The sequence below is a fragment of the Psammomys obesus genome, unplaced genomic scaffold, assembly GCF_907164565.1.
Source record: "Psammomys obesus unplaced genomic scaffold, mPsaObe1.curated_primary_1811, whole genome shotgun sequence".
Lineage (NCBI taxonomy): Eukaryota > Metazoa > Chordata > Mammalia > Rodentia > Muridae > Psammomys > Psammomys obesus.
Window position 1 is genome coordinate 246634 of NW_026586383.1, and position 12137 is coordinate 258770.

At 42.1% G+C, this 12137-nt stretch overlaps 1 protein-coding gene across 2 annotated transcripts in view; it reads left to right on the top strand.

Annotated features, from left to right (window-relative positions):
• Positions 1-12137, top strand: part of Map4 (microtubule associated protein 4) — a 136490-nt gene that overhangs the window by 91219 nt on the left and 33134 nt on the right. For both annotated transcript variants that reach the window (XM_055601623.1, XM_055601622.1), the window contains exons 7-8: positions 1709-2833; positions 3345-3458. In XM_055601623.1, coding sequence (XP_055457598.1) covers positions 1709-2833; positions 3345-3458 — 1239 coding nt within the window. The remainder of the gene's footprint in view (positions 1-1708; positions 2834-3344; positions 3459-12137) is intronic.

The following is a 12137-nucleotide window of genomic DNA, read 5'->3' on the forward strand; positions in this document are numbered from 1 at the left end:
GATCTTACCAAAAGGCCAAGAAGTAATGACTTGTCTTTTTATCATCGTTTCATGCTTTAAATGTTGACTTTGTCAAAGATAGATATCATACATTAACTCTGCAGCTTCCTAATTGGTGTAAGCTTGGTATTCATGCCAGGCACTGGTAGCACTCACCTTTAAGGCAGATGCAAGTAGATCTTTGTGAGTTCAAAGCCAGACTGGAAAGAATTTGATGTTCGTAAAAGCCAAGTATTTCTTGTTCCCTAAGAATGTAGTTTTTGTTTATTTAATTTTTATGACTTTTAATTTTTTTGGTATCTGTTCATATATAAATGCACCATATGTGTGCCTGGTACCCACAGAGTCCAGGGCATCAAATCCCATGGAACTGGAGTTAAGATGCTTATGAGCCATCATGTGGGTATTGGGAATAGAGTCCAAGTCTTTTTTTTCTTTCTTTCCTGAGACAAAGTTTCTCTGTGTAGCTTTGGCTGTCCTGGAACTTGCTCTGTAGACCAGACTGGCCTTGAACTCACAGAGCTCTGCCTGCCTCTGCCTCCTGAGTGCTGGGATTAAAGGGGTGCCACTACCACCCAGCTTAGTAGAGCCCAAGTCTTTTGGAAGATTGTTCATTGCTCTTAACTGCTGAGCCATCTCTCCAGCCCAGAAGGTAATTTTTGTGGTTGTTGTTATTTGGTTTTTGTTTTTGTTCTTGAGACAGGGTTTCTCTGTGTAGCATTGGCTCTCTGTACTGGACTTGCTTTGTAGACCAAGCTGGTCTTGAACTCACGGAGATCTGCCTGCCTCTGCCTCTTCGAGTGCTGGGGTTACGGGTGTGAGCTGCTGCACCCTGTCTTTTTTTAAAATGTCTTTTTAACATTCTGTTTTTGTGAGTACACGTGTATTTGGATGTGTGCGCACACGTGTATTTGGATGTGTGCGCACACGTGTATTTGGATGTGTGTGCATACGTGTATTTGGATGTGTGTGCATGTGAAGGGCAGTGGCGACTCCTGGAAGTCAGTTCTTGCCTTCACTGTGTGGGTCCTGCGGCTTGGACTCAGGTCATCAGGCTTCGCAGCAAGTGCCTTTTCTTGCTGAGCCATCATCCTGGCCCCGAAAGCAATTTTTTAAAGAGATTTTTTAAAAGATTTATTTATTTTATATATGTGAGTGCTCTTTATGTACACCTGCATACTAGACAAGGGCATCAGATCCCAGTTATGGCTGTGAGCTACCATGTGGCTACTGGATCTCAGGACCTCTTGGGAGAGTAGAAAATGCTCTTAACCACCGAACCATCTCTCTCTTACTTAGTTTTCTTTCTTTTCTTTTTTTTTTTATTATTTATTTTGGTGTGAATTGGTATGAGGGCATGAGATCCCCTGGAACTGGAGTTACAGACAGTTGTGAGCTGCCATGTGGGTGCTGGGACTTGAACCTGGGTCCTTTGCAAGAGCAGGCAGTGCTCTTAACTGCTGAGCCATCTTTCCAGCCCCAAGAAAGTAATTTTTAAATTCAGGATTATGAGTAGATAATATTAGGCCCTAAAATTTTTTAAAAATTATTTCCTTTTTCCTTAGTTTTTAAATTTGTTTTTATTTTATGTACATTGATGTTTGCCTGTATGTATGTATTATGTATATATGTCTGTCTGTCTATCTTAACCTCTGAGCCTTCTCTTTAGCCCTGTTAGGTCCTAAATTTTTAAACTTTATTTCCTTAGAGCTATCCCAGGAAATAGAAGTGGAATCAGTAAAAGAGCAGCTGCCAACTAAAGCATTGGAAATGATGGCAGAACAGAAGATCACTGATATGGTGCCATCTAGAGAAACAGAGCTCTCTCCATCTATAGACATGACACCAGACATGGAAACAGAGGTAGCAGTGGCTAAAGACACAGAAGAGACCACCAAACCAGATGCCATATTGGCAAATGTCATGCAGCCATCCATTGAATCAGATATGTTCCTGGCCGAGGACAGCAAACTACCCTTAGGAACAGACGAGATCCCTGTTAAAGAGATTGTATTGCCTGCAGAAGCAGTTGTATCTTCAGCCAAGGATATGGCACCGCCTACAGAAACAGAAATGAGCCCAGGCAAAGATGTGACACTGTCCAGTGAAACAGATATGACAATAAAAATGGACTTGGCACCACCTGAGGATATCGTACTTCCTAAAGAAACAGAGCTAGCCCCAGCCAAGGGCATGGTTTCACTCTCAGAAATAGAAGTGGCCCTGGCAACAGATACTGAGCCCTCTACAGAAGTACCTACAGCTGAGGAGGTGGTCCTGGCAACAGACATGGCCCTGCCCTCAGATACCATAAAGATGTTGACAGAGGATGTGGCACTCTCCTTAGCAACAGAGGGATCCCTGGGCAAGGACATGACTCCATTTCCAGAAACAGAAACCCTGGGCAAGGATATGGCTCCACCTACAGAAATGAAATTGGGCACAGTCAAAGACGTGGCTCTACTCCCAGAATCAGAAGTGGTTCTCTCCAAGGATGGGGTTACACTTCCAGAAACAGAGGTGACTGAGCTCAATAATGTTACTCCACCTTCAGAAAGAGAGGTATCCTCAATCAAGGACATGTCTCTGCCTCCAGAAACAGAGGCTTCCTTGCCTAAGAATGCCATTCTGCACTCAGGAACAGAGGTAACTCTGGATGACAGCATGACTCCAGCCAAGGATGTCTCACTGCCCTTGGAGGCAGAAGTAGCACTAGTTCAAATTAAAGACAAGGAAACTGCACAGATTCAAGAAGAACTAAGTGAAGACTCCCAGTTAGAATCTGTGCAGCACAAGGAACAGTCCACAGCACCTTCTTGCGTGATTTCACCAGGTACGGGCTTCTGCTTTCTCTCAGTATTCTCTCTACTGAGGTGGGACCAATGTCATTCCTGGTAAAATACAGCCTCACTGCTTTGCAGGTCCACTCCTATTCCTCCTAGTAAGCATCCTCACTCTCTCCATTCTCTGATAGCTAGTCCTATTCTGTGTTCATCCCTGCTTTTCTTCTAGACACGTGAGCCATTAAGATAAGATCCGCAGACCACCGTTAGCTCATCTTCATAGTGGCTTGTGTTCGCTGCACTGCCTTTACCTTTCTTCTCGTTCTGTGGCTAAACTGTCTTCTCAGTAAAGCTAGCCTCTCCTTACTTTGCAAAAAGTCCTGTACCCTCTACTCAAGTATCCTGCTTCCCAGCCATCATCTGCCTTCCAACTGCCCCTCCCACTTTTTGGTCTTTAGAGAATTCTACAAAACACATTCTCATTTCCAATTATTGGCAGATGAAAAATTAGTTGAAATACTATTTCTCTGAAACTGACTTGAATTTTACTCTTGCCTTTAGAACCAGTTAAAGCTGCAGACCGAAAATCTAACTTGCCAACAGATGAAGTTTCTGCATTAGAAAAGTTAGAGCAGAAGGAAACATCTGGCAGTCAGCCTTCTGAACTTTGTTCAGGTAAGTTGGGAGTCCCTGGAATGTTGCAGCTAGGAGTGATGGGGTGATGACGGGACATTATTTAGTTCCTGCTTGTGTTTTGCTAATTATTATCTTATGAAGTCAATTTTCTTCAGTACATTCCATTTCTTTAGGCAGAAAATTGTCTTCTTACATGCTTACTATTCTGTCATCAAGAACACTAAATTTTGATCCAGTTGAGCTTTTTACTATTTTATCAGATCTTTGGCTTGTTTCTGTTTTCTCAGTTCATTGAACTATTTTAAGGTGAAGATTTTAAGTGTTATAAGTATAAATACCATAAGTATACCTGGAAAAAAAAAATTGACCTGAGATGATCTTTGATAGGCCCAGCTAAGCATGAGAAATGTTTTAGAAAAACAATTTTTGTGAATGAATGAATGAATGAATGAATGAATGGTATGAAAATACACTACTTAAATGAATCACTTAACTTTTTTTAGAAATGATAACAAGGAATTTGTTGTTTAGAATTTTAGCTAAGTTCATGTATTGCAGGTACCCCTCCCTCACAAGGTAAACACGTTTGCAGACCCAGTGACCGCAGGTCAGCCTGGTCCAAGCCTGCGAGGGTCTCTCCTGAGTTGCTGGAAGGTTCTCCTTCATGGACGATTCTTGATCCCAGGCTGGGCCCCTACCCATTTTCTGAGTTGGGTTGGGTCTCTGGTTCATCTTCCTGTGGTGAACATGGGAACCAAAGAAAAATTAATCACGCCGAATTGCTAGTACCCCAGAGAGATCATGGCAAGGAAGTCAGGGATATAGAAAGCATGCCAATGATGGTGAAGAAAAAGAAGAAGAAACCAAAGCAAAAGAGATATCCTCAGTCGCGAGCTGGGGGACTGTGGGATGATGACAATGCATATGAGCCCAAAGATCATCCTGTTGCTCCCGGGTCCCTGAAGTCAGGTGTTGGCCCCAGCCAGCCTACTGCTGTGGGCACAGAATATGGACTTGTATCCAGAGAAGTCCTGAAGCATGACCATACAGAGAGGGTTACTTCATGTCCAGAACAACCTCCAGAAACTGTAGCAAATGCTCAGATCAAGCCGAGAGTAGAAGACCACAGGGGTAACAGTCCAGTGTCAGAGAAGCAAGATAAGAACTTGCTGCATCAAGAGGAACACAAATTGCCAGCTCTATCGTACCTGAAGCTGGATGTAAGCAGGATAGAGGGCCCATCGAGTGTGAAAGGAACCCCGATAGACAGTGCTACACACGAAGTGGCAACTCTGCTAGGGGGTGGTTCCCCCATATTGGGCCAAGAGATTATGAATAGAGTTTCAAAACCTACAACAGAGAAAGTGCTATCGAATTTGACCCTTAGTTCGACAGCAGGCAATCCAGTAGAAGACTTTCTAAAAGAAGGGAATAGCAAAAGTAAAATGACTAAACTGCAGATGTTTCCTGACAGAGTTAGCGATGTTAAAGAACTAAAACCAGAGACTTCCCTCAAGCAAAAAGAAGAAACTAGTCTGTTTGCTTCTAAGGAATGGAAAGACCAAGAACTAATTCAGGCTCCTGGGCTAGAGGGTGAGCTGTTTAAGAGAACAACAGGCGATGGCAAAAGCAGGAAGGGAAGGGGTTCTGGGAAAGTCAGAGCAGGCTGTGGGAAGTTAGGAGCCAAATCTGAGGTACCATTCCTTCTGAAGAGTGAGAAGGAGGCGGGAGCTGTTCCTTTGCCAAGTGAGCCAGTCCCTGAAACTAGAATAGTGAGTACTGAGGCTCCAAGAAGAGGGGTAGACTTGGACCCTTCAACGCAACCAGGGGCTAGTACTGATTTCACTGAGGCAGTGGTGAAGGTGGCCAGAGAGGAGGCTGATAGCGGTGTGGAAGGCACCATGCGGCCATTGATTGCTTTGGAAACTGGGTCAAACTTGACTCAGACTTTGGATGCTAGGACAGAAAGAGCTGAAGTTAAAAATATGAGCATCAGTAACCAGAGCAAGGAAGGAAAGTGTCCTTGGATGGATCATGAGTCAACTCCCCGGATTTCTGAAAAGACTAAAAAGAGATGTAATGAAGGCAGAAACAAAAAGCTTAAAAATAATTACCCGGTACAGCCTAGCAGAATGGAGGGCAAGGAGGAAATCGTCAGCCCACCTTGTGTAGAGAAGGAGAGTGATAATGGTAACGTTGCCCATAAAAACAGGGAGTTAGGGCAGATTTTTCCTAAAATACACGATTCTTTGTTCTCATGCGCATCATATACACCCACAGGAGAAGTTGCTGACAAAAAGAGTAAGAATGTTGAGTCTAAGTCTGTTGAACTTGGGGCTCTTGTTGAGAATAAAGCAAACTCAGTCCAAGGTTCTGCTGTTACTGCCAAGGCGGCAGAGGTGAGCACCCAAGACCCAATCCAGGTGACAAGATTTGTTCCCTCAATTGAATCTGAGGAAAACAAGACACATGTAGCCGTGGCACACACTGGAGTGGCTGACAAACCTAATAAAAGGAGTAATGATGGGAAATGTAAAAAGGTTAAAAATAGTTTTCCTGAGAAACACATTTTGCAGATTAAGACAGATACAACAAAAATGCATATTCCTGTGGAAACTACAGGAGATTGCAAAATTGAAGGAATGGGATATATGGATGAAAATAGAAATATTACATTTACCTCTGAAAGAACCCCATTAGAGCTGATGAGTAAGTCAGCTCCTGTAGAGGCGAAGGGATCAGCAGGCTGTGAAACACTTCCCTGCCCTACTCCTCAAGTAGTAAAGGAAGATGATTCCTTCCCAGACACTTCTAGAAAGAATGGGCAAGAGAGTCTCCTAGCTCAGAACTCCAAATTATTAGCTCAAGATATGTGTAGCAAAGATGGAGTGCCAGGTCAAGAACGGCCCAAGGCTCTCTCTGCTGCTGTGCCCTTTACTAGCCCAGGAAATGTTGAGAGTTTTATAGAAGCTCAGGAGAAGTTTAACAGTCGTGGAGATCACTCTCTTAAGAATAAGGGTGAGATTGCTGGTTGCCAGAGAAATAAAGTAGGGACAATCCCTGAAAAGCATGAGGTAGGAGAGTCTGAGTCAGAGCAGCCTGGGTCCTCTAAGCATTCAGCCCAGCATGCCATGGAGCCAGCTAAAGGACACTTCCTTCCTGGTGTGCTCACAGAAAGCCAGAGCCTGCCAGAAGAGGTCAGAGTCCTAGACACCCATGCAGATAGTAGAGATTTGCCAGCATCTCTGGTGAAGAAAGAGAAGAGAACTGAGAAGGACTCTGCCCAAGTTCAAAAGCCTGACCCTCTGAGCAGTAAAGCACAGAAATTCAGTTTGTCTGAGGACCAAAATGAGAGAGAATCCAAAGGCCCAGATAGTTTGGATAAGAAGGTAGCTATCAGTCCAGAAAATGAAAAAGATAAATTAAAAGAAACTAGTCTGTCCTGTGAAGTCACAAAATTGGATTGTGTTACCATGTTAACAACAGAACTTCAGTCTGATGTCTCATGTGGCAGTGTTGAGGGGGAAAGTAAAGTAGTGGTGACGGCTTACAAGGATCCTCAAGTCCTAGAGTTCAAAGGTAACGGGGTCGGAGCTCCTCAGAAGATGACGGGGATGTCTGAACTGAAGGTGCTGGGTGAAAGGAAGAAGGAAGATAAAGGCAGAATGGCAGAGCCAGTGAAAGGCTACATGAGACCAACCAAGTCTCGAGGACTTACTCCACACTTGCCGAGGTCTGCAAGTCAGGAGAGAGAGAGATCCAAGCTGCTCAAGTCTAGTGGTATGACCCTGCCATGGGGAAGTGTGTGCTTGTGGCTTTTGAGCAGCATCAGAAAAGCAAACAGCTTGTGCCTTGGTTCCATTTAGACTCTAATCATCCTTGTTAATCATTGGTTTGTTGGCATGAGAACTCGTAACTGCTACTTAGGTGGGTTTTTTTCAGCCAAGGCATGCCCCTGTGTTCAGCTTGAGACTGGCGAGTTGGTTGCATGTCTTTTTAATAGAGCACTGAATCTTGAGATTTATTGGAAGTTGGGGAGCGGGGAGCATTGCAGCCCTTTTTTCTTATATTGTATGTACCTCCTATGTATAAAGTTAGGCAAAGTATCAATCATTATTTGTGCTAATATTTGCTGGAGGGTGAGCTAGAGAGATGGCTCAGCAGTTAAAAGCACTGTCTGCTCTTCCAGAAGTCCTGAGTTCAATTCCCAGTTACCACATGGTGACTCACAACCATCTATACTAGAATCTGATGCCCTCTTCTGGCATGCAGGTGTACATGCAGATAGAGAGCTCACACATGCTAACTAACTAAACAAACAAACAAACAAACAAACAAATCTCTCTTTAGCCAGGCATGGTGCCTTTAATTTCAACACTCAGGAGGCAGAGGCAGGCAAGTCTTTGTGTGTTTGAGGCCAGCCTAGTCTATAAAGTGAGTCCAGGACAGCCAGGGCACTGTTACACAGAGACTGTCTCAAAAAACCAAAAGCAAAAGAACAAAACCAACCAACCAAACAAACAAACAAAAAACCCAACAACAACAAAAACTTGAAGAAGGAAAAAATACGTAGTCTGGCTGAGTATGTGAAACTTGGCTTTTTTTGTTTCTCTCTTTATAGTATATAAATAGCCTGAGCTAGTGGGAGTAAACATCAAATTGCTTGTAAATAAAATGCAAATGGTGTGCCTTTATCTTTGAAGCGCCAGCCTAGTGTTGGTAGGCACAGACTTCATGTTCAAGTAGTGGGAAATGATCTCTCAAGGTGCCAGGTAGGCTAGGCTGATTTGATAGTTTTGCTGCTGACAGCCATTTTATGTGGATTAGAGTTTGAAGCAGTCTCTGTGTTTATCAAACAGTTCATAAAGCATTTCCTTGCCTTTGAAGATTTTTGCAGCCAACAAATGGTGTTTTCTTAACCAGTTTGCATGATCCAGCTACTACTAACTTGGGAAATTTAAAAACAACAAAGGGGCTGGAGAGATGGCTTAGTGGTTAAGAGCACTTGTCTACTCCTCCAGAAGTCCTGAGTTCAATTCCCAGCAATCACATGGTGGCTCATAATCATCTATAATGGAATCTGATTCCCACTTCTGGTATATGTGGACAGAACACTCACATATATCATATATATATATATATATATGATAAATAAATCTTAACAACAGAACACCAAGCAGCAGGTTAGACTTTTGCTGAGGCATCATCATGGTGTGTTGTATTCTGTATGGTAAGAGCTTGTCCTTGCGGGGAGAGCTATGTGTGAATGAGCACCTGAATTGGAGTACTTGTTGTGTGAGGAAAGTGTGCACATGCTATTTTCATCTTACTGCTTTCATTTTCTTCTCTTAGCTAACCTATTAAATTAGAAAATGAAATAAACTAGCATATAGAAAGTGTTCCAGAGCTCTACTGCATTCCCTAGTTTGGGTTTCTAGGCCGGTTCTTTAGTTTTGTTAGTGATTAAAAGGTTTTCCAAAGAAATGTTCAGTGTTTCCAGGGAATTCTAGAAAGCAGGTTTGTTCTTACTCAGAAACTGCAGAGTTCCCTGGACCCTGCCAGGTCAGCCCAGGCATGCCTGTGTGCGTGCGTGTGTAAAAATCATTGCTGCTCCTTGAAATTTTACCAATTACTACCTCTAAGAACAATAGATACTTTTGAATAGTTAAAAGATTTTAACTGAGCTGGACACCCTAGGACACACCTGTAAGGCCAGCATTTGGGAGATGAAGGCAAGAGGATCAAGGATCAAGGCCAGCCTGGGGTATGTGAGACCCTTCCAAAAAAAGTCACGGAATTTTTTTTCTTTCTTTAGATTTATTTTATATTTGAGTGATTAACATAACACCCTGACAGAGTACAAAGGAATAAGCAGCGAAATTACGTCTTGTCTTTCCATTAAACAATTTCCGTTGTCCCTTCTCACAGTCTTTTACATGTCCCTACAAAGAAGCTACGCTTAAGAATGTCACGCGTGTGTGCTCTCATATAGACATGGCCTGCTTGCTGATACAAACCTTTCTTCTTAAAACTTGTAGGTTTCCTGAAAGAGCTCAGTGCGTAAATGTGTAGTCAGTTCATTTTTTAAGTAGTGTCGTTACTACAGGAGTCCTGGGATGGGGTAGGTGGTGTCTCTGCAGATGTCAGGCAGGAAAACCAAATGTGAAGAGGGGAGAGTGGAAACCTTGATTCAGTTTCACTTAGTCAGACTAGATCAAACTTCGCCAGGTGGTTTATTGAGAGCATATTTGAACACAGAACAATTTGAAAAAGAAAAAAGTTTCTTGATGTAAAAGAATCCTTGGTGCACGAAGAAGCATAATTATATTACAATTCAAAATGTATATAATTTCTTGTAAGAGCATGGGCGCTGGAGATAGTCTACCTGTATTAGCTTAAGGGACTAAGGAAGGATCTGGCCTGTCTTGGTCCTAGAGATAACATGGGGGTCATTTGGACAACTCTGGTCCAGGTTGTGAGAGCTTTGGCTCTGGAGCCTCTACCTATACAGATAATGTAAGGGTCATTCAGACTATTAGGTATCTCCAGTCATGGTTGGGGGAGCCCCTGGCTATACAAGTAATGTAAGGGTCATTTAGATTACTAGCTACTTCTGGTCCTGGTTGTGAGAGCTTTATATGGCCTAGCCCAACAGATAATGCAGATCACCAGGCTGTTAACCACTTCCAATTCTCAACTTTTTGGATGGAAAAAACAGGTAGATAGATAGATAGATAGATAGATAGATAGATAGATAGATAGATAGATAGATACACCTTTGAAAGGACAGTCGTGTGTGCTTAACATTTCCTGGTTTCTCTGGTGTTCTTTGGGCATAAAGACCTTCCTGCTCCCAACACTAGGAGGCCTAAAACTCTGACTAGTTGGTCTATGTCTCCTTAGTATATACTGGGATTACAGGCACATTCTACCATGCCTTATCTGCTTTCATGTTTTGTCCCTGGCTGATAGACTTGGCCTTAGTAAATTTTACCTTTGCTCTTAACTTTGATTCATTCATAACTGCTTTCTTTCTGATTATTGATCCTCACCTGCCTTGTCTCCATTTGTCTAGTAGTCAAATGGCCTGATGCATGGATTTCAGTCTTACCGTGCTGGGTGGTATCATAGCTCAGTAGATAAAGCGACTTGCTGCTGAGGCAGATGACCTGAACTTGATGGCCTACATGATAGAGAGCGGTCGCCCTCTGCAGGTTGTTCTGACCTCCATGTAAATGCTGTAGCATACATGTATACACAAACACAATAAAAAGATGAAAGGTGACATTAGTAATCATATAATTTTTGTTGGTTTTGCTTGCTTGAGTCTCCCTGTGTATCCTTGGATTAGCCGGAATTCAGATCTGACAGTCTCTCTTGCGTGCTAGTGTTAAGGGTATGTGCAGCCATGGCCAGGATATTTTTAGTCAGCTTAGGACTAAAGTCCAAGCCTTTGGTTCTTCTAGTATTCTCCACAAGAAGTTTATGTTTGATTTACTGATTATTCTTCTTGGTATCTAGTGTATAGTTTTATATATTTTTGAATTAATGATGAATGACTTACCGTTTGTTAGCCTTAGCCTCTTTGGAAATGAGGAAGTATATATATATATATATATATTTTTTTTTTTTTTCTAGTATCTTGTTTTCTCTCTTGACATTTTTATACCACCTTCCAGTTTGAGAAAACTTTAGCAGAACTTTCTTCACATTTGATGCCTATTGTTCTAGGCAGGAAAGACTTACAGAAGTACATGAGGAGGCCTGAGCTCAGAGTATCAAGAAAGCACCTCTTATGGTACCCTCCCTTTTTTTTTTTGTAAAGGGAAGCACAAGTTTGAAAGGGTGTTTCATGTGTCAAAGAGCTGAGTGACAGCACACTTGGGAGAGGTGTTGCTGTGAGTTGGACAGTTGCGGACCCTTGAGATAGGCCCTTCCATTTGCCATACTGAAGCCTGTTCCTCCTATCCAGCTTCATTTCTTTCACTTTGGTTTGCTACAGCTCATCAACTGTTTGGCAGCAGCTGGGAATGTCAGTTTATGGTAGAAAATTGTCTTGGTGTGAAACTTGAAGTAATTTATAAACCTAGAATTCTTACAGTTTCAAGGCCCTTGTATATAAATAAAATATGCTCAAGAGATTTTTTTTTTTTAAAGCATTTGTAATCTTAGGAGTTGCTACTATTTCACAACTAGAGAAGCACCCACTTCTTAAAAGGCTGCCCTTTGGCATGCCTTTTTTTGTGCTGTCCTCAACTCACCTTCTCAGTGCATGGTATTTTGGCTTCCTCCACAGCCTCCACTTGCAGCCCAGATTGGCCCTAATCTTAATACCTTCCTGCCTCTATCTCACGAGTATTGGTACCAGAGGCTTTTATGCTACTCTGGCCCACTTGACTTTTTTTTTTTTTTTAAAGCATAGCAGTGGAATTTACAGCTACCATTTATTAAATTTTGTCTTTGCCAAGCACTGTTGTTGTAAACTCTTATAAATTCTCTATTAATACTAAAACAATACTCCTTTGCTGGTGCTGCTGTCACCTTGCTTGAAAGAGAACATCTAAGTATGTTTTTTAATGTTGGTTATCCTGCATTGACTGATGGGTGAATAGAAATAAAGCTTTATATTTTTATGTCTCCTAACAAAAGATACTAGCATTTATTTATTTATTTATTTATTTATTTATTTATTTATTTATTTATTTATTTATTTATTTA